Source organism: Tiliqua scincoides, chromosome 8 (genome assembly GCF_035046505.1).
Source record: "Tiliqua scincoides isolate rTilSci1 chromosome 8, rTilSci1.hap2, whole genome shotgun sequence".
Classification (NCBI taxonomy): domain Eukaryota; kingdom Metazoa; phylum Chordata; class Lepidosauria; order Squamata; family Scincidae; genus Tiliqua; species Tiliqua scincoides.
Window position 1 is genome coordinate 19176092 of NC_089828.1, and position 27895 is coordinate 19203986.

Here is a 27895-nt window from a genome sequence, read left to right on the forward strand (position 1 = left end):
TTGAAGACCAAACAATTTATTTCACCATAAAAAAGAGAACAAATGATTATAAAGTGGGATCCAAGGGCGGTGGACTGGAAGTCAGTGATCATTATTAGTACAGAATTCACCAAAAGGTTCACAGTCACCTAAAGCACTTTCCCTTGCTTTGATGAGTTAATTAACTAATGCACTGAGGCAGGAACAGAGCTTTCCTATTAGAGCTAACGTGGGTGGATTCAGGTCTGTGAACAAAGAGACAAAAAGGCCATGGATGGAATACAAGAGATACAGCAGGTGACTATTCTTAGTGAAGTGAAATGAACAAGATCAGGACACTGATCATTTACATCACATACAGGTGTGGCAGGCAACTGGAGGGTCAAACCACACAGGATGCTAAGAGTTGTTCCGCAGCCACTATTTGCCATGGGAGTTGCTGAGAACTTGGTGTAGAGGTGAAGGGATGGAGCCATACATCAGAACTTTCCAGATTCATATCTTATCTTTTGTCTCTGCCAGGAGCTCACTAGGTGGCCTTAGACAAGCTCGTCAGCCTCAGTCTTCCCCATCTGTCATCTGGGCATAATTAGACTTTACAGAAGTGTTGTAAGAATGATATCAAAATAATGCATGTGAAGCGCTTTGAACATTTGAAAGTGATATGTGATTATATTGGTTGATGCCAATAGTAGCTCTACAAGCAAAGAACTTCAGGGGGATTTTGTCAGGACAGCAGTATGGTGCGGGGAGAGGGTAACACCTTTGGTCCTGATCTGGACTTTCCTACAAGCTATTTAAAAATGATGGGAAGCACAGTCACACCGTTAGCATTATGTACAGTCTGACTCTACACTTTCACTGGAAATCAAAACTGCGAGCTGCCAGGCAGGCAAAGTCATTTACACTGGGCCCCCAAACCGCACTTTTCCTTAGGAATACATTACCAAGTAATGAATACATTTTCTCTAAAACTCTTTATGAGCAAAAAGGGCAAGGGGGGAAAAGCAGAGAGAGGATCATGTTTAAGGGAAATGATGCAAGCCCCCCACCCTTCCCAAGCCTGGAATTTGTCACTTCCGCTTATTTGAAATGGCTGGGATACATACATCCAGCCCTGAACTCTGTGGCATCCCTGGGTTGCCAGATGCGCAAGCAACCAATTCCTGTTCGCACAAAACTTTTGGGGAGGATGATTTCCTGGATATCTGGGGCACTGACCTGAAGGGTGGAACTGTAGGACATTTCCAAACAGATGGGGGGGGGGAGTATGTTAACACCTTTTGCACCAACTGTAACAATTTGATTGAAAGAGTGAAGCGCTTCCACGCAGGGGGTTCCATTTGGCATCATTATACTTGATGATGTGCAACCCCCCCTATAAAAACTGGGCTCCACACCTAAGGGGGCTCTTCCATAGGGTAATCTAGTCTCATATGCAATTTTACGTTAAAAATGTACTTAGATCCATTTGGTCCTTTAACTCGCATGCATTTTTAAGAGCAGTTTGATAGCTTTCCATTCTACCAGAGAGATATAAAGGCTATAATGAATTTTATTTATAGCTCAAAGTTTTTACAGCAGTAGTTCCCAAACTGTGGGTTGGAACCCACTAGTGGGTGCAACCTGATTTTTGGTGGGTCCCATAGCAGCTGAGCAAGAGACCTCATCCTGGTGCCCTCCCTTGCATCTGGCATTCTGACATAACCCATTTCTAAAATCAGGAGGTTGCACATGCACATCATGGCTTGTAACCCGTAATGGATTTTTCCTCCAGAAACTTGTCCAATCCCCTTTTAAAGGCATCCAGGCCAGACGCCATCACCACATCCTGTGGCAAGGAGTTCCACAGACTGACCACACGCTGAGTAAAGAAATATTTTCTTTTGTCTGTCCTAACCCGCCCAACACTCAATTTTAGTGGATGTCCCCTGGTTCTGGTGTTATGTGAGAGTGTAAAGAGCATATCTCTATCCACTCTGTCCATCCCCTGCATAATTTTGTATGTCTCAATCATGTCCCCCCTCAGGTGTCCTTTTTCTAGGCTGTAGCCTTTCCTCATAAGGAAGGTGCCCCAGCCCAGTAATCATCTTAGTCACTCTCTTTTGCACCTTTTCCATTTCCACTATGTCTTTTTTGAGATGCGGCGACCAGAACTGGACACAATACCCCAGGTGTGGCCAAGCATGTGTTAATGTAGGGAGATAAATATTGGAGGATCTTTTTTCTGGTGATTATTATGTGTAAATAAATAAAAAATACTATTTCTTTCTAGATTTAAAAGTCTTGAAAACCTAGGTGGGTCCTGATAGAATGCCATTTTAAAAATTGGGTCCCAGTGCTAAAATGTTTGGGAACCACTGTTCTACAGAACTTGGCTGTGAACCTGCCCCCCACCCCCACCCCCCACATTTTGCTGGGAACCTCTTCATTCAATTCATTTTTCATTGTTCATGTTTCATCCACAGGCGTGTTGCATCATGGGTTTTGTTGTATTGCATAAATAATCCTTCTTCTGCAAGCACCTTTCAGTCATGAACATGAAGGTGGTCTGGTGTTCAGAAATTCATCAACAAGATAGTAAGCTTGACCATTCCCTGTGCATGTTTTACTCCAGAGAAGGTGCCTCTGAATACCAGTTCCAGAGAAGCAATGGCAGGACAGGGCTTTTGTCTTAACGTTCTGCTCATGGATTTCCCAGAAGCTCCTGGTTGACGGTGGGAAACTGGATGCTGGATTACAGGGGCCTTTGGCCTGATCTACCAGGGCTCCTTTTTCAGCTGTTATGGCTGATGTGGGAACTAATATTCCAACCAACTGCATATGTTTATACAGATTGCAGGGACAATGTCCAAATCTTGAACGGGAAATATTTACACCCACCTCCATCTTGTCATCATGCACTTCCTGACCTGCTACTGAATGATGGGTACCTGTTATGATTAATGGAAATGTTGGTCATTTCTTAGTTCTTTGAAATTAACTGTGACTTTGATCTAGAGGATGGTGGGATGCAGACCTCTTAGAAGAAGACAGGACGTGACCTCCTTGCGACAATTTGTTTCCAGTGCTGACAGGCTCATTACTGAGAAAAATCCTGTTTATTGGGTTCTTTTCCTGAGATGTTATAATGTATTTTTGAAAAAGAGTAACACACCCTTTACTGCTAAAGCCAATCATGACGACAGCAGATTTTGGGCTCCAATTTTCCACTCATTGCAGCTAAGGCAAGGCTGGGATAAACATCGATCTTATTATGCTATAGGGAATGAGATGTAATGAGGGCTGATTCACCAATGAGGCTGCCAGGGGTGATTGCCTCAGGCAGCAGACTGGCAGGGGTGCCCAATGCCTGCACCCCCAGATTCAAAAAGAAAGAGGGCAATGGGACACAAGAGGAAGTACGAAAGAGAAGAGAGTGGTGAGCTAGACAGTCTTCACTGCTCTCGCCCACCACTCTTCTCTCCTCCACACTTCCCCGTCATTTCCATTCCCCTCTTTCTTTTTTGGTTATCTCTTTCTGATGCTCTCTAGCCCACTATTCTCTTCTCCTCATGCTTTTGCTCCAATCTGGGGGTGGGGTGTGGGGTTGCAGAAGGAGCAGGGGAGGCAAGTTGGCATCCTCTACCAACCTGCTGCCTTAAGTCAACCCCATGGATGAGCTGGCTCTGGTTGGAAGACAGACACCCAAACTGAGGACCCAGGTTTCCCTAGGTGGAATCTCAAGCCAGAATGGAATCATGGGGGCAGATAATGGTTAGGCACTTGAACCTGGCCTTTGGTCTTGCCTCTGGGGTCACACAAGGGATATGCAACGGAAGCATGATAGAATTCTAAACTTTGTCTAGTTTCTCTTAGGATTTCACTGCTTAAAATCAGGAGCTTGAAATGCAAAGTGGAAGTTCTCTAGCGCAGTGTTTCTCAGACTGTGGGTCAGGACCCACTAGGTGGGTCACGAGCCAATTTCTGGTGGGTCACGTAACACCTAGCGCAGCCACCATTGAAAATATAGGAAGATGGGATGCTGGAAAGGCAGAGGACTGTGTGGTTATTTAGCTTGTGTCAAGGTTGTAGGTAAGAAATAACCCTACTTATTGATGCATTCTCAGGAAAGCAGCTGGCATCACAATGACTGCACTTCACCATGTCACTTGATAATGTCACTTCTGGCCATGACATCACTTTCAGAGGGTCCCGGACAGACTGTAATTCTAAAAAGTGGGTTCCAGCGCTAAAATGTTTGAGAACCACTGCTCTAGTAGCATTGCCATCCGCCCACCTGGGCTGCCATTGGGTGACGCAGTCTCCAAGTCCTTGCTTCCACTCACTGACTGTAAGGATTGCATTAAATAAGGACAGCCTCTAACTCACCCCAGACATCTAAATCAATAATGAAAATTTCACCCTGCAGGACTGCAAAACAATGACATGCACAGAGTTTATCAACTTCCCACTATTCCCAGAAAGAGAGGCATCCTGTTCCCATGAAGCTTCAGATCTTTTAATGTTTATGAGCCATCAATCCTTTGCTATCCAAAGCATGCAGTCCTCCCTAATTTGTTTCCTCTTAATCTTTTGGGTTAGGAAAAATTGTAATGGTCAAGAGTCATTAATTTCACTGCTGGAAAATGATTGCAACCCGCTCTATGAGTTTGGGATGAAATGAGCTAAAGCTCTAAATGAAAATAGAAAGAAGAAATAAGAAAGATATTTAATGTAGATGTTGTTATTGCTATATTACTCTTAGTAGTGCATGGCTATGGGGGGGGATCACAATGAGCTCCTGCACTTTGAAATTCGCTCCAACACTGGGAACAGTGCCCTTCTACTGTCTACATACAAACAAATTCAATTCTATGATTCAGAAGGATAAACTGACAAGCAACACCCAGAAAAAGGGTGGAAGAATTTTTCAATCTTCTGGGAATGCTTTGCTGTTGACTTCAAAGCAACAACATTTCAAGAAAAATATTTCAGAGTAAAGGTTCCACTGTGAACTTGCTGAACTACGTACAATTGATCAGCAAATTTGAGTCTATTTTGACAGGGACGGCCTGTCTAGGAGGCTGACTAAGGCTGCCATCCTATCCACACTTGCCTGGGAGTAAATCTCACTGAACACAATGGAACTTGCTTCTGAGTAGGTATGCATAGAATTGGGTTGTAAGCCAGTTGCCCCAGGTGCTCACCTCTGCCTGCCCGCCCACCATTCTCTTCTTCCGCCCACTCCCTCAATGAAAAAATGAAGAGAATGGAGCAGAACAAGGGCGGAGGGATGGGAAGGGAGTGGTGAGCTACAGCATCAGAGACACTCTAGTCCAGGGGTGTCAAAATCATTTCATACAGAGGGCCAAAGTTTGCAATCATGGGACCTGCTGAGGGCCAAAAGTGACATCATTAAGCAGAAAGTGACATCCTTAAGCAGATGATGGCCAGAAATAAGCACTTCATACTCACCTAGAAATTCATTAACTGCAAATGACAGAAGAGAAAAAGTGCAAGTCTTGTTCATATTTTCAAGATATGAGAGAGCCCAATTATCAAGCTGAAGAGTCCAATTATAATGGGGCCCAGATAAATTGCTTCCAGGGGCTGCATTCATCCCACAGGTCTTATGTTTGACACCCCTGCTCTATCCCACCACTCCCCTCGTTTCTTCCACTACACTCCCCCCTACCTTTTCAAGTTCAAGGAGTGGAAAAAGAGGAACAGGAGAGATGGTCAGTAAGGGATAGGCATTTGGCATCAGGTGGGCCAGACAATGTTTAGTACCCATTCAAGATCAAGGTTTGCCAGGGCCACTCATGAGGTCAGTCATGAGGCACATGAGCCCGTTTACACCAGGTAGCAGATTGGGGCTGGTGCAGATGGGTGGTGAACATATGCCTGCCACCTCCCCTCACGGATGGAGCCAGCATCCTACCTATCTCCTTCCTCCATGTAGGTTCTTGAAGCTGAACAGGAAATGCTGAGTGTGCTGGGATCACTGCCAGCGTGCTCTTATTTATTTAAGAGATTTATACCCCACCTTTCCATGCCGATTAAGGGTACTCAAGGTGGTTTATCTGCTTAGATTTAAGAGCCTGGGGGAGAAAGGAACAAGATCACTCTTTCCTCTATGCGTGTTCTTTCAACAAGGCAAGAAATGGCTGGTAGTGATCCCAACATGCTCTATTATTTCTTGCTTTTTCAAGGAGGGAGATAAGGGGCATCGGGTTGGCAGTGTTATTGGGCTGCCTGAGGCAGGCCAGAAGCTCTAGTGGGCTTTGGGGTTTGCCTACATTTTCTAAAAAGTTTGTGTTATTACCAATTGGTGCTGTTGTGAACTGTCACTGTGTCAATCTTGTCTGTATCACTAAAGCCATTCTGGAATACAAGAATTATCTCATACGCTTTCATGCCTTTTGACTCACCATAAACTTATTTATTTCCAATTACTTTTCTGTGTCTTTGTGCATGTTCACAGGTATATATTTTCCAAAGGAAGATGACATTTGCATTTCACAAAATGGTCTCTGGTGTGTGATAATAAATTGGTGGCACCACCAATCTATCAGTCTCTTAATGACCAAAGACTTCTTTCTTGCATTGCACAGGAAATGTGTGTGATAACTTTTGGGAGTCCTTTGGTTGGGTAAGGTTCTGACTCCCTTACTAAATATTATTACGATAACCTTCCTAAAGAGATATCATAGACAGGAATGTGAAAATCAAGTTTAAAAAAACCAAACCAAAACAACACGCACAAAATCTTGGCTAGGCTTACCAACTTGGAAGGGCGGCACTCCTGTGTCAATAACAGCTAAACAAAACACAGAAATAAAAAAAGAAAGTTCCTCCTCTCATAGCATGTCCATGCCAGGAAGTTTATTTATTTATTATTTAAAACATATATGCTACTTTTCCTGCCTTGTGCTCAAAGTGGCTTATAACAGAGAGTAAAAAATAAAGAATAAAAACTGTGGAAATAAAAATCAATAAAAAGATATCAAGCCATTCATCCATTCCCTTTTTGCAACCCAGGGCTTAATGACCTTCCCAAATTTAACCAATATATTTGGTTACTACTACTACTACTACTACTACTACTACATTTATTTCTAAAATATAATACATTATTATTATTGGCGATATAATATAGTGCCAAAGCAGCGAATCTGATGGCACTTTAAAGGTGAACTCATCTTTTACTGCATAAGTGCTTGTGAATTACAGTCTACTTCACCAGATGCAGAAAGTTTATTTCAGCGGGTGAATAAAAGCTTTCAGCATCTGATGTGCAAAAGCCTGTGCTGAAATAAATGCGCTAATAGTCTTTAAGGTGACACAGGAGGCTTTGGGTCCAATCCTATTCAACTTTCCAGCACTGATGCAGGCCAAATGCAGCCTCAAAGTAAGGGAGAAAATGTTCTGTTACTTTGAGGAGACCTCTGTGACTGCCCCCCCATCACAAGATGCAGTGCATGCCCCATTGGCATGGCTGCCTCGGCACTGGAAAGTTGGATCAGATTGGGCCCTTTGTCTGCTTCTAACACTGCTATTTGATGCAGCCTTAGCTACATGTAAACCTTACAACAATTCTGTAAAGTAAGTATTATTCCTATACTGAAGTGGGGAAGACTGGGAGGAAGTGACTTGCTTGAGGCTACTTCATGAAGTCCTGGAAGAAATGAGATTTGAACTGCAGAGACCCTGATTCACAGTGCCTAGTGAGTCTAACAGCACAATCCTAGGCTTGTCTCCTCAGAAGTAAATCTCATTAAGTTCAATGGGATTTACTCCCAGGAAAGCTTTTACAGCCTTGGCCAAAAGGTAAGGAAAAAGGACCAATTCCTTAATTCCAAAAGGAGGTACTGTATTTCCTTTGAAACAATCTCCTTTGGGAATCTTTTCTTGTTGAATTAATGGCAAAAGCACAGGAACCAGGATAAGAGTACTTTCCTCTCTTACCTAAGCAAACAATTGCACTGCAATTCCTCCAGAGAGCTCAGGGTGGCACACATGGTTTTGCCTTTTTTCTGTCCTCACAACCACCCCTGTGATGTAGGTTAGACCCTGTGATTTGATAAGATCACCCAGTAACCTTCATGGCTAAGCAGGGATTAAATCTAAATCTGCCAGGCCTGCATCCAAACATTTAGCTTCTAAATTATACTGCTGGGAAATCAGATATGTTTGGTATGGGAATGTTATAGCCAATGCAGAGCTTTGCAAGCAGTATTGGAAGAGAACCTCTAGAGAGGCTGTAAGTGGTGAAACAATTGGTGTTAGGTCTGGGAGAAGTGAATTTCAATTTTACTTATGCCACAGGCTCACTATATGGCCTCAGTCAAGTCACTCTCTTAGCTGCATTTTAGCCTCTATGAGAAAGCACTAACCTCCCAAAGTTGTTGCATGAGAAATAATGCAATATTGATTAATAGCAGTGTCAGAAAATACAAATGTTTGATATGCCACGTTTGATCCCTGGCTATTTGGAGATAGCAGCATCTGCAGGTTGGTCCTGCTCATGTCTTCTTGAAAGTAAGTCCTGTTGAGTTCAAGAAATATACTCCCAGGTAAGGAACTAAGGGCCCAATCCTATCTAACTTTCTAGCACCGATGCAGCTACAATGCAGCCCCAAGGTAAGGGAACAAATGTCCCCATACTTTGAGGAAGCCTCTGTGACTGCCCCACCAACACAGGATGCAGCGCATGCCCCATTGGCATGGCTACTCCAGCATTGGAAAATTGGATAGGATTTAGCCCTAAGGCTGCAATCCTATACTCACTTTCCTGGGAGTAAACCCTATTGAACACAATTGAACTTACTTCTGAGTAGACATGCATAGGATTGTGCTGTAAACAAGCTAAGACACCAACCTGAAAACCAGGACATCCCCTCTTGAAATCTAGATTCTGCCATGGACTCATTAGGGGGGAATTAGACAGAGCTACCCTCTGCCTCTCATGTACAGTATGGCTATTGTAATACTGACCAACATTACAGAGTTGTCTCCAGTGGTGTAGCTAAGGGGGCACAGGGGGGTAGCAATGGCATCAGGCAACAGGCTTGGGGGGGGGCAACAACCTGAGCTTGACACTAGTGGCCAAAATTGTGAAAACCCTGGTATTTTTGAACAGTACCATCATGTTATATACCATTTGATGTGGAATTTAATGCAGAATGCAATGAAGCAAACTGTATTGGAATATCTCTATTCTAGCAAAAGGTTTAACCAAATAACCAGAAATAAAAACAGAACTGCATTATGTGACAAAAACTGAGTTTTCTTAATGAAACTGATTGTTCTGAGAGCCAATCAGGTATTATTATGATGCACCAAGGAGCCAATAAGGGGTTAATATGGGGGAGAGGGGGACAAAGCAAGTGGATGGTGAGCTGCTGGGGGGAAGAGGCAGATTTTCCCCCATTTTCACTTTTTTAAAAGTCTGGGCAAGACGTCACTTCTGAGGCATAATTTTGAGCTCAACACTAGGACTACACAATGATTAGCTACACCACTGGTTGTCTTGAGGAATATTGAGATAATGATAGATTTGTGAAGTCTTTTGAACACTCTAAAGTTAGCACCCAGTCCTTTACTAACTGGGCTAAGAGATATCTTTATAAATGATGGCTCTCTTACATTTAGCCAGGGGAGAACCACTGCTCTTATTCAACTCATCCAAGTCAACGGCTCCTTGCTGTGTAAATTTTATTTAGTAATACAATATATTCATCCTCAAAATTGGCATGATATGGATACACCACTTCCAGCCTGTCTGGCTGGAATCACATTGGAGAAACGGCTTTGATTCTGCTAGGCAATTTGAAACAAGGGGAGGGAGGGGAACCCTGCAAACTATCACCCAACAAGATTCACCTGGAGAGCTTATTCATTGTATCCTGACAACTGTATGTCTGAACATTATTCTAATCTGATAATCCTCTACTAATTTCCTCCACCTGCCACTACACCACAAAGCAGGCAGTATCATGACCATACTACCAGTAGGGTGAATCAAGTCTAACTCACCAGCGATATATGCAAGAGATAAGTGCAATCACAATGAGAGCCTTATTATAATCTGGTCCCTCCCCTACAGTCTTTCTCCAGCTAGAAGCATAAGTTCACTTATAAGCAGAAGTAGTACACACCAGTGAATTTCAACTGCTGTGTGCAAAGGGTCCAGAGATGTGCTGCAGGAGTTTGGGGGAGGGTCATTAAGTATAAGGGTCATTGGGGGAGTTTGAGGCCGGGCAGAACCTGTGCCATTCTTTAGCTGTTAAAGGTCTAGTAGTGTCTTATCCTATGTAAGATTGTACTAATGCATTTTGTTATATTACTCATTTTTTAAAATGATAAAATACATTTTTAAAAAACTGAGGGTGCGCCATGACAATCTTAGCGCCTTGTCAGTGTGCCATGAGATGGAAAAGGTTGAAAATCACTGCTATACCCACTTACCTGGGAGCAAGTCTCATTGAGCTCAATGAGGGCTTATTTCTGAGTATAGAATTGTGATCAGATAAAGTGTTAATCCAGCCCAGCATCCAAGAATAACGTGATACCAACTCTCTGCTGCTGCCAACACCTCGCACCTGGGACTTCTAATGGATTAAGGTGACTGCCTGCAATGTGTGTGTCTCCAGCAGTTGCCACAGGGAAGCCCAGCAGGGCAGAAAGCCACAACTCAACACACTCAGTATGTTGTCACAGTCGTCCCACACCCATAAGAAAATAAGAGGAGCCATGCTGGATTAGGCCTAAAGCCCCATTAGTCCAGCTTCCTGTATCTCATAGGATGCCTCAGGGAGCCCATCAGATGCCTCAGGGAGTGCACAAGACAACAGCCCTCCATCCTTATGCCCTCCCTTGCATCTCCCAGCATTTAGAGCAGGGGTGTTCAAACTTTCAACTTTAGGGATGCTGGACCTTTAAAACTGTGTAGGAGAGATAATTTCAGCAGGTGCAGCTTGTCATCTGTGGGATGACAAGTTGCACCTGCTGAAATTCTCTCTTCTATACACTTGTTAAAGGTCCATCATCCCTAAAGTTGAAAGTTTGAGCACCCCCCCCCCCATTTAGAGGTACACTGCACCTAGACATGGAGTTCCATTTCACTCACAGTTCACACAAGGACTAAGGGCCCAGTTTTCCCATCTCAGTGCAGCTGTGCCAATGGGGCATGCACCGCACCCTGTGTTGGGGAGGTAGTCACAGAGACTTCCTCAAGGGATGGAAACATTTGTTCCTTTACCCCGAGGCTGCATTGTGGCTGCACAGGAGCTGGAAAGTTGGATAGGATTGGGCCCTAAGGCTGCAATCCTAGCCATACTTTCCTGGGAGTAAGCTCCAATGATTATAATGGGACTTACTTCTGAGTAGACAGGCATCGGATTGCCTGGGTTTGATCTCCTAAGGGCAGCTTGTTGGGAGGCCTACCTGGCACGCTGGGGGCCCAATCCTATCCAATTTTCCAGCTGTGCCAATGGGGCATGTGCTGCATCCTGTGGCAGGGAGGCAGACACAGTCACAGTTCCCTTCAAGGTATGGGAACATGCGTTCCCTGACCTCAAGGCTGCTTTGCAGCTGCTGGAAAGTTGGGAAGGATTGGGCCCTTACACGCCGCACTTACCTGCAGGGTACCACACTGATTTACCTGGCTGAGTCTTCCGCTCCTCCCCTGGCATTCATTCTCCAAGGAGAAGCAGGTCACGCCCACTGGACTCCCTTTCCGGATTGGTCAGCCTCAATCTCGTATTTATGCCCATGGCGAAAGTCAGCCAAGCGTCTCCGCGTCCTAGGGCAGGTGGGGGAAGATGGGCTTCCAGCGCTGGGGTGCCTTCGCGGTGGTCTTCTGGGCGGGTCAGCTGTTCGCTCTGTCCGTGGCTCATCGAGCGGCGATGAGCCCCAGGATCATCACAGCTCCACTAGGTAAGGGGGGAGAGCGCGCAGGGAGGGAGGCGCTGAAACAGCCCAGCTCGCCTGTGGAATAGACAAGAAGCGCATGAAGTGTGCCAGGAGCATCAGTGACTGACCAGTCTCCTGCTCAGTGTGTGGTGTGTGTCTTTGCTCTACGCTTGCTTCTGAGCTGTGTCTCTGTGCTCCACTGTGCCCTAATCCGGAAAGGCTCCAGCAGCATATTCAATGAGGCTTTAAGCATTGTTTAACTTAATGTGTCCAGTGAGTGCCAGCATGCGCTCTGAGGCAAGTGACATCTATCTTATGCAAGGAGGCCTGGAGCGTACGTCCTTTGGGGTCAATGCCACGGATAGCCCCATCCTAGGCATGTCTACTCGGAAGTAAGTCCCATTATAGCAAGTGGGGCTTGCTCCCAGGAAAGTGTGCCTAGGATTGTAGCCTGACTGTCCCATCCTATGCATGTCTACTCAAAAGTAAGTCCTATTATAGCAAGTGGGGCTTGCTCCCAGGAAAGTGTGCCTAGGATTGTAGCCTGACTGTCCCATCCTATTCATATCTACTTGGAATGAAGCCCCTTTCTATTCAGTGGGGCTTACTCCCAGGAAAGAGTGTATAGGACAGAGGTGCTCAAACTTTCAACTTTAGGGACCCTGGACCTTTAAAATTGTGTAGGAGAGATAATTTCAGAGTGCAGCTTGTCATCTGTGGGATGACAAGTTGCACCTGCTGAAATTCTCTCTTCTATACACTTGTTAAAGGTCCAGCATCCCTTAAGTTGAAAGTTTGAGCACCCCTGGTATAGGATTTTAGCCTGATAGCCCCATCCTATTGTATGTCTACTTGGAAGGAAGCCCCATTCTGTTCAGTGGGGCTTACTCCCAGGAAAGAGTGTATGGGATTGTAGCCTGACAGTCCCTACTTAGGCATGTCTACTTGGAACAAAGCCCCATTCTATTCAGTGGGGCTTACTCCCAGGTAAGTGTGCATAGGGTTGTAGCCTGACAGCCCCATCTTAGGCATGTCTACTTAGAACGAAGCCACATTCTATTCAGTGGGGCTTACTCACAGGAAAGTGTGCCTAGGATTGTAGCCTGAATCCCCTGCCTGACTCCTGTTCTCTCCCATGTGTATGGAAGCACACATAATGGGAGCAATTCCAGTTGCATGCACAATATATGGGGAGCTACCTTCTACTGAGTCAGGGTATTGGGCTATCAAAGGTACTGACCTCTGCACTGACTGACAACACCTCTCCAAGGTTTCTGGTTGTCATTTCCCAGCTCTACCCAGAGCTGCTATAGGTTGAATCTGAGACTGCCTGAATGCAAAGCAGAGCCAGATCACTGAATGACATCACTATGCCCATCCCCACTAAACTCAATGGTTTATATCAGAGAAAATTGGCTGAAGATTGTACTGCATGTGAACTTCTGTGGTGCATGCTTGTATTAAGAGAATTTACAGGGCCCTGTTTCAGTTCTGATGTTTTAGTCAATGCAATAATGAAGAAGTAGAATAACTTTTAATGGCATACAGCAATAATGGCAGAATATAACCAATACAAAAATCAATAAGAATAAAATGACTCTTGCCAGCTAGTCACTGAAAGACTTCCATAACACTGTCCACCAGCTTCTGTGAAATAAGGCAATACAAAATGTCTTTAAAAAAAACCCCCACTGAAGGTTATAGGATACTCTCAGTAAATTAAACCTCATAAATTGACAGCCCAATCCCATGCATATCTACTCAGAAGTAAGTCCTAGTGAGGTCAATGGGACCTACTCCCAGGTAAATTCCGTTTCTGAACATTAGTTTGAGACTTTATTTTTTTTTCTTTGCATGGAGCATGGCTCCAGGTTCTTTTACAGTCCTGTGGCTGCAGGTTAAGAATATGTGAATTAGTTTTAAAGGAACATAATGTATCAACAACCCTGATAAAGAATATCTCTCCTCCCCCCCCCCCACCCAAAGCCACCTTTTTTCCTTGCAAAGGTTCTGTATACCTCTTGGCAAAAATGTGATGCGTACAATGTTTCCAGGTTATAGATGTGGCATTTGAAAGAAGAGAAAAGGAATGCTGCACCTGTTGAACATCCTCCTGGCACAGTTTACACTCAGGATTCCTGCCAAGAGATGTTGGGATGTTACTTTTAGGCTGCAATCTGAGCCTCACTTTCCTGGGAGTAAATCCCATTGAACACAATAGGACTTTCTTCTGAGTAGAACCTGGTTAGGATTGTGTCCAAAGTGTTTTGTTTCTCTCCCCCCCCCCCCCTGTAGTTCAAACAGGAATCTGAGAAGGATGGTTTTCTTTTCTTTTGTTCTTAATTTATCAAGAACAGGGCTGCCCAGTCCATGAGGGCTGCAGTTGCCTGAGGTGACAAACTGGTGGGGAAATGCTCACCTCCCATCAACTCCTGTGCCTCTTTCTGCTCCCTAGATTTAAAAAGCATGAGCGGTATGGAGTTGCCTGGATTTGAAAAGGAAGAGAATGGAACAGAGTGAGATGGGATGAGAGTTGGGGAGGGGGGCTAGCTTGGCTCTCCCACTACACCCCCCTCCTTTTTCACATACAAAGTATGGGAGGAAAAGGAGCAGTGGAGGCAGTGAATGGCAAACTGCTGGGTAAGGGTGCTTGTATTTGGCATACCACCACAAGTATCAGGAGGCCATGGGCCAGTCCTGAACAGTACAATGGTACAAGTGAAAAGGGTTAAATATGCCCTTCACCTTGTGCCATTGCTCCTGAACACCCTGTGATTTCCCACGCTTATAATTCTTTAAAAAATGAAATAGCAGCCAATCAAATTGCAGTATTTCCAAATCACAGCTTGTTGAGGGGAGCTTGAATCTCTCCCCTGTTATCCTGCTAGTCTGATGCCTTTATGTGATTTGGCTTGCTGCCTGTGTAATGTGGAGATTGCCCTAGCACTGATTGAGAAAGGCTAAGTGGAAGGTTGGACAACTGTGCTTGTGTGGTGTATGGGCATCTGCTTGAAACAAATTGTTCACAGGCCTTCCCACCTTGCTTTGCTTCTCTTCCCTTGAAGCAGCAAAATTGCTTAGCAGGTCTTGTGGATTGCTTGTGGTACGTGAGAAAATTGAGCTTGACTAGGGTTGAGGGGAAGTACAGGAAACTCCTCCTTGGAATCTGAAAAGCCCATTTGGTAGCAACCCTTGGGAATCCTCCAGCTCCCTCCCCACCTCTGTAGGCCCAATGTTCTTAGGAGACACTCCTGTTGGCACATGTCCAGGCCACAATATTCTTCTCCTCAGGGTTCTGAGGTCCAACTTGAACACCCAAATAGGAACACAAGGATGTCATATAATTTTTTTAAACTAGCTATCAGTTGAAAAATCTAGTAAAATACAATCTGTGTGGTTTGGATACTCACCCCCATCTGAAGACCACCAAGCTTCTGAGTACAGGACTGATTTCCTATAATACACCAGTGACTAGATGTATCTGTGATGCCTATATTTGGATGTTGAGCTGACTTGTTGACAGAGTATCTGATGGGGCCTTCACTGGAACTTGAGCCCAAATCTGATGGTGCCTTTATTGCAACTTGGGTGCCTACTCTGCTAAGAGGGTTTCCTTGCACTGGAAGGTATAATTGACAGTCTGTTTATACTTTGAGAGTATTGGCTTGTGTTCTTCTGCTACAAAACAAGAATGCTTTCAGTGTGTTCAGTAAAATTTGCCTGCCTGATTCTAACTTGTGAGGTATGAACTCTCACAGTCTAGTCTGCTAGAACCCCCTTAGCTTATATTTGAATATAGGAATGACTGTTGACCTTTTTAAAAATAGTTTGCATGTCTTACCCATGTTTACATGGACCCAATCTGTTACCAGGTCTGGTTTGGTCACACAAATGGCCTTTGCTACCTTAAGGGATGAGTTTTGTCAGGAGATGGCCAGAGGAATGCAATCTTTTTTTTGTCTTGCACAACAGCCCTTGATATTGTCTTGCACAGTAGCCCTTAATAGCATCATCCACAATTTCCTATTGAACAGGTTCGCTTATTAGGACAGGTGCCAACTATTCTGTGAAGCTATTCCTGGACATTTTCTTTCCCTTTCAGTTTAATGGGCTCATTCCAGAAGGTCTTGAAATTTTTTTGAAATGCCAATAGGTTCTGTAATGTACTTAAGACCTTGGAATGTGAGTTGCTAAAACTGTGTCTGTAAGGCTGCAAGGTCCCTGGGGAATTGCATACCCAGGTGGAGCACTAATACTAATTATTCTGACTAATACTTTGGGGCTTGGAAGTCTCAGAAGAATTTTCTTGCCAGAATAACCATGTTTTCCAAAGAGATGCTTATGACCTCATGCTCAACATGATCCCCCATCTTGACACGATTCTATTTAAGAACATAAGAACAGCCCCGCTGGATCAGGCCATAGGCCCATCTAGTCCAGCTTCCTGTATCTCACAGTGGCCCACCAAATGCCCCAGGGAGCACACAAGACAGCAAGAGACCTGCATCCTGGTGCCCTCTCTTGCATCTGGCATTCTGACATAGCCCATTTCTAAAATCAGGATACACATCGTGGCTTGTAAGCAATGATAGATTTTTCCTCCAGAAATTTGTCCAATCCCCTTTTAAAGGCATCTAGGCCAGATGCCATCACCGCCTCCTGTGGCAATGAGTTCCACAGACCGACCACATGCTGAGTAAAGAAATATTTTTTTTTTGTCTGTCCTAATTCTCCCAACATTCAGTTTTAGTGGATGTTCCCTGGTTCTAATGTTGTGCGAGAGGGAAAAGAGCATCTCTCTATCTATGCTGTCCTTCCCGTGTATAATTTTGTATGTCTCAATCATGTCCCCCCTCAGGTGTCCATTTTCTAGGCTGCAGAGCCCCAAATGCTGTAGCCTTTCCTCATAAGGAAGGTGCCCCAGTCCAGTAATCGTTTTAGTCACTCTCCTTTGCACCTTTTCTATTTCCAGTTTTACATAAGACATTATACCCTGCAGTTTGGTGTGATGAATCTGCATATCTGTTTCAGCATGGACTGTGTAGGAAGCGAAGCCCAACATATGTGCAAGGGGAGGAGTTTCCCCAACAGTCACTACATCTTGCTTTAGCCTTGGGTTCATGCTGCTGCAAATTCAGAAAGAAGCACTGGAAGCAGAATCTGGACTTCCAGAGCTATAAATTTGCATTAAATAAATTATGCTAGTTTCTGAAACCTAGCCTCCTCAAGGTATGGGAACATTTACCTTGGGGCTGCATTGTGGCTGCACAGGTGCTGGAAACTTGGATAGGATTGGGCCTTTAACCCCCTCTTTCCATGTGTCATTTTTCTGCTGAAAATTACCTTCTCAGCACTCCAGCTGCTTTTAAGTCTGTGGGGGGGGGGATGAGTCTCGTAGCTTTTCCCAGTGGGATTTAAAGAAGCTCAGAGGATGTTCTTCATCAGAAAAATAGGGAGGGAGGGAGGGAGGTCTAAGTAGCACCTCATCCAGTGCCAATGGAAACATCAGGAACTGCATAGTATAGAGAGCCAGAAATATTTTGCAGATCTACAGAGTAGTTACAGGCAAAGCAGAGGCTATACGCTTTTTAGGGGGGGATTTCCTATTGTGTTTTGCTCAGAACTCGTGTCTGTTCTCCCACAGTAATTTGAGGGAACACTCTGCATGTCTAAACCCAGAAGTGGGGAGATAATTCCCTTTTCATGTCTTGAAAAACACCCAATTCTTTAAATGTTTTTCAAGACTTTCCAGCTCATTGCAGATGTAAGGCAATTCCAAGTACTTTTTCGGAAAACCCAACACCAAAATAATTAAAACAACCTTCTTCAACTTGTCTACCAAGTGCCATTATTAGTAGTAGAAGAGATGGGACTCCACAGTTACCTATATGTTACAAAGCTTGTTTGGTGCCTCATCGGAGTTGATGGTCCCCCCTCCCCCCAATCTAGATCAGGCCCAGATCTCCTTTCCTCTCCTCTACACTTACACTTACTCCTCTGCTGTTTTTTTTCCCTGTTGGAATCCCAGGGGCTGGAGGAGAAGCAGTAGAGCAGTGGTTTCCAAACTGTGGGTCGGAACCCACCAGTGAATTCTGACTCAACTTTTGGTGGGTCGTGAAAATGAGTAGGAAATCTAGCTCTAGGAAAACCCAAACAAAGCAGCACATGTATGTTTACTCATAAGTAGGTAAACATGTCTTAGTCCACATTGAAGAGCAGGCCGAGGGGAACCACAGTGCCACCAGAATGATCCAAATTCAATGAACTTGGAGCTCAACAAATGCCCCAGAAGGTGGCCCCCCCACCATAGTAAAAAGGTAAAAGCAGAGACTTGAGCAGCTGATAATGAGAAACTTTTTTTTCTCATAAAGCTAGATGGGCCCCGATAGTGTCTTGTTTCAAAAAGTGGGTTCTGATGCTGAAAAAGTTTGGGAACCACTGCAGTAGAGGCATGCCTCTGAGTAAGCAGACCAACTTTTCACTCACTGCCTAGGGAATTGATAGACCTTGGTCTGACTGGAGTACAAAGTTCTGCTGCCACAGTTTTGTGCTTCATGTCCACTTCAGTTCTATAAACCTATTTTGTTATAGTCCTAAATAGGCTACTTGTCCTATTTCACAGTTGAAACCATGAACTATTTGGGCTGATTGGATCACATGTTGCCATGAGATCTACAAAAGCCACATACAACTGTTTTTTAGAACCTTGGGTGCACTTACTTAACATTTAGTTAGAATGTAAATTGGCTGTGTACTCTCTCTCTCTCTCTCTCTCAAAGTTGTAGAATCTGCCAGTCACTTTGAGAACTTTTATTATTAAGTGTGTGGAAGTTCAAAGAAAAAACTAAGCACCTAAAAAAACTTACTGGAAAATAATGGTTGCTAGATTTTGTTTAATTCTCCAATTTGAAAATTGACATGACAGAGCTGGATTTTCACCCTCTGGGAATCATGCTCTGTTTCAATACCTTTGTCAGAATTGGTGCTCACAGAAAAGATTGTTCAAGATTGTGACCCCAGAGGGGCAGGATCAGTGGAGTTTGTTTGTTTGTTTTGGGTTGTGGCATGAAAAAGGTTGAAGACCACTGAGACAGAGGGTCTAACTATAATAGAGTAGATTACGCTATGTGCATCAAGAGTTAAACAACCTGCTACTTGGGGGGAGCCTATCACTATTGTAGCCACACTGCTACAGTGTGTAGCAGTATGTGTAGCCACATAGCCACACTGCTAAGTATTGCTGCCCATCACTATTGTAGCCACAGAGGCTTGCGCGGCTGGTAAACCAAAACATTTTTTTAGGTGGGTCCTGATGCTGATAAATTTGGGAACCGCTGCTCTATATACTTCCCTATGAGGCAAACTCTTTTCCTAAACGACCACATTTTAGCAACTTGACCTTCTTCAAAGAAGCTACAATCCTGCTAAGCAGTGTGTTGATTTCATGCAAAAAGTTCTTGCTTCTACCTTGTCCCCAGAGACTTCCTTGTTGGAAAGAGGAAGCAATAGTTCCAAAACCTTGTTGGCAAGTTCCCAGTTGGCAATTCCCCCAATGCACTCTACCCCACATACAGGGACGACACATCATTGAGGTCAACTGAGGCAGTCGTGTCATGAAGCAGTCTGGAGGCGGCATCCACCCCCATCCACTCACTCACCTCTGTTGCTCCTTCAGCCGTTAGCACCAAAGGCACCAACGGTATTTTTTAAAATCCAAAGCAGCCTCAAGAGGCTTTGAGTTTGAGTGCAATGTTTTTGGGGGTGATAGGGGACATTACTGGTAGTCCCACGTGTATAAAGGGGAAAGGGGTTTTTCACTCTTTTCCCCTTCCCTCCACCACCACTGCTTTGAATTGGATAACTTGTCAATGATTGGTTGGAAAAGTTGCTGCCTCTCTGTGTCTATACTTGGTGGCTTCTAAAAATATTGGTGGCAAAGAGATCTTCAGGAAGTCATCCACAGACGCTGACTCATCTAGACCAAAGTCTACTTCTTCACTATCAGTTGGTGGGCTTCCTTTTTCCTCCAGAGCAAGGAGATCTGGTTCTGGGCTATATGTTACGGACTGTTGGTGAATCCTCGTGCTACAGTTAGTCATTGGGTAATACAGTCACCATAACTGCTAACATATGGGAGAAACTCGGGCGTGGAACTCTGTGTTACAAATTTCCCAAGCCAGTTTGCCTCCTGATGATATTGCGGAGACTTAACCTTTCCTCCACACCACCACCATGTTGCATCTTTTCCCTCCAGCTCTCCTCAAAGACCAGGACTGTTTATCTTTGAAGCCTTTGGATAATTGGCAGAGGGTACTTGCCTCTGTTCCGCAGCCCACCTTCACCACTTCTCCAATTCCTGTTCCCTGGATTCAAAAAAGGGCAATGGAGTAGAAGAGGAAGTGTGGAGGAGAGGAGAGTTGGCAGCCTAGAGCACCTTCTATACTCTAGCTCACCATTCTCTTCTCTCTGCATTTATTCTATTTGGTTACCCACTTTTTTTTTCTTCATCCATGGACCCTGGTGGGGGGGGGCACAGTGGTTGGTGTGTGGCTAAGGGAAGCAGCATTCATGTGACACAGCGCCACACAAAGTGGTGGTGGGGATGAGTAGCATTTAGCATGTCTCAGCTGCCTGGTAGTCTTAGGCCAGCCCTGCCCTGCCCTATTGAACAAGTCCTTGTCAAATGCACTGCTGGCAATGGTGAAAGGACCTGCCACTCCTGATAATAGATACACCCCTTTCTTAACCCTTGACATGCCACAATGTCTCCCGGGTCCTATTTGAATGCCTCCTGAGCCAGGAACTGTGACTTGACCAGCTCCTGTTCACATAACTAGTGACCTTCTGGGGGATCGTGCTCCATGTTAATAAGCAGAAGGGATTGACATTGGAATTTTCTGCCTTGGTCACAAAAATACTGTGAGTTGGTTCAGGAATTTAGGTCACCCACCAAGTGGGTTCCAACCAACCAATACTGCCAGGCAGCAGAGGTGTAGCGGAGAACAGAGGACAGACAATCCTGATATGCATTTGGAAGCTGAGAAAGGGACTCTTAGAATTTCAGACATCGCCTTTGATGTGGTTCAACTAAGTTGAAACTTGACTCATAGAAGACTTCTGTGTTACCGAACATCCACTGTCTAATATTTCATGTGCTGATTCCTCTACTGTATAATCAAAGGAAGAGAATACATGCAGTTCTGCCCCATTCTGAAACAATTCACTATGTTATTGTCAGATGTGACATTTTCTCCAGAGGACTAGGGTGAGGATAAGAACAGCCCCACTGGATCAGGCCATAGGCCCATCTAGTCCAGCTTCCTGTATCTCACAGCGGCCCACCAAATGCCCCAGAGAGCACACCAGATAACAAGAGACCTCATCCTAGTGCCCTCCCTTGCATCTGGCCTTCTGTCATAGCCCATTTCTAAAATCAGGAGGTTGCACATACACATCATGGCTTGTACCCCATAATGGATTTTTCCTCCAGAAACTTGTCCAATCCCTTTTTAAAGGCGTCCAGGCCAGATGCCGTCACCACATCCTGTGGCAAGGAGTTCCACAGACCAACCACACACTGAGTAAAGAAATATTTTCTCTTGTCTGTTCTAACTCTCCCAACACTCAATTTTAGTGGATGTCCCCTGGTTCTGGGGACCGGAAGGGTCTGATATGGAAGGGGCTGTGTATAGCATTGATAGGTTAGACATATGTGACATCACAAAGTATCTTCTTTCCCCTGAGCATTTTTTAACTATGAAAACAAATGATTGTGTTTCTTTAATGTTGGGTACCATGCAATTAGATAATAGCATGTATCCAAAGGATGAGCAACCTGCAAATGGCAGGAGGAAGGGGGGGAATTCATGCAGGCTTTTGGATGGCTGGATGCATGCATGAGGAGGGGGGGGGGGAATTCATGTGGACTCCTGTATGTATGTGTCTTGCATCCAGCAGCATTGATATTGCCGAATATTATACTTGGCATTAGGAGAACATCAAATCAGACTCTTCCAAGCAGATTTGACTTAGGACAATTCACCAGTGATCTCATCTCCAAGTCTTCCCACATCTCCTCTCTAGGGATCTGAAAAAAACCAGGCTTGTGGGGGCGAGGAGGGAAAATTCTCCTGGGTCGGATGTGGCCCCTCAGTCACTAGCATCAGAGCAGCTTGGTGGCATTGGTGGTTCTCATTCCCATGACTACAGATGAAAGTAGCTGCCCATCCCTGAAAGGGACAAAGCCAGCTAAACTATCACCCTGCCCCCTGAGACTTTCTGGTTAGACAAGCTTCATGCTGTTTGTTTTCCATGGTGCAGGACCAGAGATACTAAAAAAGGTCTTGGAAAACAAACAACGGTAAATTGAGTGCTGTGCCAAATGACTCCATTGGGTGTAGCCTCTTAGGGGTTGAGAAGCTGCTAGCAATGGACACATGGGCCTGATACAGGCATGAAACGCATCTACTCTGTTCCCACAAAGATAATATCATTCTCTTTTGGGAGACTGTTTTGTTTCTTAGCCCTCTGAGCTTGGAGCTTACTCCCTCCACATTTTAATTCCACAACACCATTGATCTAACTTCCTACTGAGTCCAGACATCTGGATTTGTTCCTGGACCTTTTCCTGTCCATCACACATGTTAAGAACATTGAGAGAGCCCTGCTGGATCAGGCTAACATCTGTTTAGTCCAGTATCCTGCTTCTCATAGGGGCCATCCCGTAACCAACAAGTGGAGTTGGAGGTGTTGGCTTTCCCAGTACATGTATCCAGCAAACCCTAAGCAACCCAATCCGCAAATTATTGCAACTAATGTTATAACAACAGATCATGCTCAAAGGCCTTCAATGAGTGCTCTGAAAGTACTGATTCATAGTTCTCTCTTAGTACCCATACTTCTTCTGCCTTCCTACAATGTTCCCTTTCTTCCCTTCCTCCTCCTCAGATTACAGTATGTTTCCCAGCAAATTACTTTCTGTGCTGCCCTGCAAAGCACAAAGTGTCCTATTCATTTTACCCTTACCGTCAACCCTGCTAGGCTGTTCCTGGCTTTGTGCAAAGGACAAGGAAAAGACTGGAGGATGTACAGTAGAAGATGCTGGCAGATCTGACCCACTTACTAAGGATTTTGGAGGAACACCGTTAATTGAGGCTTAGCCTGGGAACTGCAGTTTTTTCCTATTCACAATTGTTATCTCAAATTATTTTTATTCCCTGCTCTGAGCCAAGGGGTGCAGCTTGGTGTCCTATCTGGTTCCCCCCCCCCCCCCAAGGGCTTCCTTTTATACATTCAGATATGTGATCGGACTGAGGAGGTAAAAGCCTCAGCCTCATGCCCTCTCCTTCCCTCCTGTATGGAGGAGAAGGGGATTTGGAAACTTCTGTTTGTGGTTTGTAACAGTGTTTTCCCAGGCTGTCTGAATATGAGTAACTACATTTATTCTTATGAATATTTATAAATGGTGTTTCAACAGAGTAGTGGTTCACAAAGTGGTTTATCCAGTTCAATCAATGGTACCCTGTCCCCAAAGGGTTCACAATCTAAAAGAAGATACAAAAGAGGCACTAGAAATAGCCACTGGAAAACACACCACGCTGGGGTGAAGAAGGACAGATGTTCTCCCCCCATAACAAACAAGGACAGTACTTTAAAGATGCCATTTTGTTTTTTAAACTTGGTGGGGACTTTTATTTTTCTTGCTGGATTTGATGAGGCTCTGCTTCCCTTGCCTACCCTAAGTACATATCACTAGTGCAGTAGAGCTCCTGTCTCTGCAACCTGCTCCCTCCCACTTCCCTCACTCTCTGATTTAGACAGCCATTGGAGGAGGTCCTCTGGAGGGCCTTTAAAGTGCACTTATGGTTTTTGGGCAAAAAGCGGAGGTGACATTGAAGGCCTTCTGGAGGGTGTTCTACAGTCCTTGCCTCAGGTGGTACAGGGGCCAGGATCACCAGTGATGCTCACCTGCTTACTTAATGATGTGCTGGCCTCTCTTCTGCCCCTCTCACTCTTTGGATTGGAAAGAAAGAGTGAGGTGGAGCCAGTGGCATAGCTAAGGAGGTGCAGGGGGTAGCAATTGTACTGGGCAATACGCTGCAGGGGGAAACAACCTGAACTTGACACTAGTGGTCAAAATTTTTCCCACTCTCCAATGGCCAAAATTAGTGGCCAAAATTGTGAAAACCTTGGTATTTTCGAATAATGCCATCATGTTACATACCATTCGAAGTGGAATTTAATGCAGAATGCAATGAAAAAAACTGTATCAGAATATCTCTATTCTATCAAAAGTTATAACCAGAAAATAAAAACTAACAATAACTAACTTTATTTTTACCCCGCCTTTCTCCCCGAAAGGGACTCAAGGCGGCTTACAACAGTTTAAAACGGATTAAAAACATAATTTAAGACAAATAAAACATATTAACACATCATAAAAACAGCAGTCAGATAAAAAATAGTCAGGTAAAAAGAGCATAGAGCAGCAAATCATAAAAGAATCAGGCCTGTAAAAAATATTAAAAGATTTTAAAAAGGCCGAGAACTCAGAAGGCTTGTTTAAACAGAAGGGTCTTCAGGCCTCACCGAAAGGTCTCAAGAGAGGGAGCCATTCTTAAGTCAAGGGGAAGGGAGTTCCATAGCGTTGGTGCCACTACTGAGAAGGCCCTATTTCTTGCCGCTGCCCCACGTGCCTCCCTAGGCGGCGGCACTTGTAAAAAGGCCTTCTCTGATGACCGAAGAGGATGAGCTGAATTGTACATAATACAAACTATATTATGTAAGAAAAACAGGATTTTCTTAACTCCAATCTGACCAATGGAACTGATTGTTCTGAGAGCCAATTAGATGTTATGATACAGCAGGGAACCAATAAGTTGTTAATATGGAGGGGAGTGGGGGGGAAGCGACTTTATTTTATCCCACTGCCAAATAACCTGTCAGACACTCAGCTACACATAAGTCTTAGTTCTTCAAAAGATAATGGTTTTGTTGATAGCTTCTCTCATCCAGTTCCAAGTGCTGCTGCTGAAATATTATTTAGGAGTTGACCTTTGTTCTGTTCATATCGAAACAAAATAGTCTCTGCTTGCACGTCTCTCTTGGCAAAAGAAACAAAAGTATAGCTTTGATGCCAAAAGATTATTGTTTTTCTTTGTGGCTCCTGTAAAAACAATGTTTGGAAAAATGGAGCTTTTCCTTTTATTTAAAGTTTTGTGTGTTTGTGCTTTTTTTGGCTGGGTAGTCGAATCTGGATGGCAGTGGCAGGAAAGAATACAAATTGGGTGATTTTTATATATATAATTTTTTTTTGCTCCAAAGTTGTGGATCAAACACAGTATAGCCTTGAAAAAAATACACATTCTTTGAATGCCCTTTTCCAGGAGTGGAGCTCTTGTTTGATGAGATGCATCTGAAAGTTATCTCGGGATACTTCCGAACCAGCCATTATGGGATCTTGGACCATAACAAAGCCCCAATTGGTTAGAGAAGCGATTTTAAACCTTTATCATCTCACGGCACATAGAATTGTCAAGGCGCATCATTGGTTTTTTGAGAATTGACAAGGCACACTGCACTGCCGGCTGGGGGCTCACATCCCCCAATGGCCTTGCTAATAAATGACCCACCCCCAAACTCCTGCAGCACACCTACAGACCATTCATGGCATACCAGTATGCTGTACCACAGTGGTTGAAAATCGCTGGCTTAGAGAGTGGATTCTTTTGAGCTTGGTGCAGCTCAACATTCTCATTCCCATATGTACATATTGCTGTTGAAAATATGGGGCCCCAAACCTGCTGGTACCCAAGAGTCTATTGGACTCCAGCAAGTATGGGGGCCCTGAATGTGCAGCAGGAGATGGGGGTCTAGCACCCACCAGTCATCCCCTCATCCCCTGCTTGTTCCTCTCCTCCCTTTTCTGTTCTTCTCCAATGACTGGTGGGCAGGCAGGTAGGCAGGCATGCATGGCAATGAGGAGGACAAAAGTGGTTGGGCATCTCTTTCCCATACCGAGATCCTGCCACTGCTAAGAGCATCCTGGCTGTACTGGCCTCTGGGGGAAGGGAGAGAAGAAGAAATGCGCACCTGAATTCTTCCTCTTGCCCAATGAAGTAGGGTGTGGCTACTGTTGCTCAACCTGTACCGCCACTGCCTTCACAAAGGAGTTGGGTGAGCAGGTGTTGCCCACGGACCCATGCCCACCTAACTGGGCCCATCCATCATGCCAACCCTGATAATTTACCAGAACAGGGGCCCCCCTATCCACCCTACCTGGAAACCTAAGGGATTGAACCTGGGGCCTTCTGCAAGCTATAGCCCTTCCCCAAATGCTTTAGGGAAATGTCAGGAGGGCATGCAGTTCTTTTCTTTATCAACAATATTACACATCTTGAGAAAATGCATGCATACTCACAAAGACGCCTTTTGAAAAAGTCTACAAAAAATGTGGTTTTGAGTCAGGCAGTCAGCCAAGGGTTACTCAGGCAGGAAATCAGCCACTGCAAAGATCTTTAAGTCTTGCTGGGGTCATGAGTAACTTGTCAACAGAAAAGGAAAGTCGTTCACGCCTGGAGCCAGTTGGACAAGCATAAAAAAGAATGTATGGAATATGAACTCTTATGAAAGATAGAGGCATTTCAGCAGCATGATCTTAGTTAAAAGAAAAACCGGTGCAGGCAGGGCAGACTCCAGGTCTATTGTAAAGCCAAAATATTGATCAGAAGAACGCTGACTTTTTCCTGTTGAAACCCAGTATCGACCCCAATGCCACAGATAATTAACAGTATCAATTTCATGCTAACACAACAGTGCTGATATGAAGTCTTCTTCTTCAGCAATTCCCCCCCCCCGGCTCATGAATGGTGATGCATCCGTAGCCACATAATTGACGCAGCACATCGGATTAGATTGAAATAATGTGGTGAGTCTCAGAATTCTGTATAAGCCACTGTCTAGAGTCTAGACTTGGAGGATAGAAAATGATGAATCAGGTGGAAAAAGGCTGCCCGCGTCTGAGATATACTTAAAAATACAGTTAAAATAATATAGTGCAACATCAAGTCTCAAATACTCCACCCTTCCAAACTAAGCATTGTGTTGGAGGTTGGCCAGCTTCATTAAACTCTGGCACCACCTGGCCAGGCCTAGCTCTGAACTCTCAGAACCTGTAGCAGTAATAGCACCCAATGCACCATTGGGGGAGAGAGTTGCAATGCGAGGCTTTGGCTCAGGACCTCCAGTACCATGTTGCTGGACATAACCTCAAAAACGCCATCCTTCTGCCCCCCTTTCTAAACTCAAAAGCCCCCAACACTATAGCATTTCCTCATATGCAGGGCCAGCCCAAGACCATCCAACATGTGCTGCCTCCTCTTTACTTATTGATGTGTCAACCTTGACTTTGCTCTCCAGTGTTCGACTTTGGAACCCTCCTCCCCTTTGCACTTCCTCTTCCTCCCTGTCATCCTCTTCTTTCCCAATTCAAGGAGTGGACGGAACAGGAGCAGCAGTGGAGGCAAACAGTGATGGGTGGCCCCCCCACCAATCTGTTACCTGAGGCAACTGCTTCAGTTGACCTCATAGATGGGCTTGCCCTGCTAATAAGGAAGGTGTTCTAGCACCTGATCAGTTTGGCTGCCGTCTTCAGCACTTTTTCCCATCCAACAATATCTTGAGATATGATGGATCTTGTTACGTCTGCTTATTTCGATGGCATGCCACTTTGGGTGCTAATAAAGATTAATGATGCTTGAGAATTTTTAAATTATGTTTTTAAAGTTTTTAACCATTGTTGTAAGCCGTTTTGGGTCCCTGGGGGGAGAAAGGTGGGAAATAAATAAAGTTAATAATAATAATAATGGCCAGAACTGTGTAATCCAAATGTGGCCGCCCCATGCCATTGTTTAAATGGTCTTATAAGTGTGTTTAAACCTCTTTCATTATCCAGTGCCAGTACCCAGTCTGGACAGTTTAAATTTCAACCAAGTGTGTCCTTCACCACTCTGTTAGCTAC

At 44.6% G+C, this 27895-nt stretch overlaps 1 protein-coding gene across 1 annotated transcript in view; it reads left to right on the forward strand.

The window, feature by feature from the left end:
- The first annotated feature begins 11724 nt into the window (after positions 1-11724).
- Positions 11725-27895, forward strand: part of SEMA7A (semaphorin 7A (JohnMiltonHagen blood group)) — a 50598-nt gene continuing 34427 nt past the window's right edge. Inside the window, exon 1 of the mRNA XM_066635543.1 lies at positions 11725-11901. Within this exon, the coding sequence (XP_066491640.1) occupies positions 11787-11901 (115 nt within the window). The 5' untranslated portion in view covers positions 11725-11786. The remainder of the gene's footprint in view (positions 11902-27895) is intronic.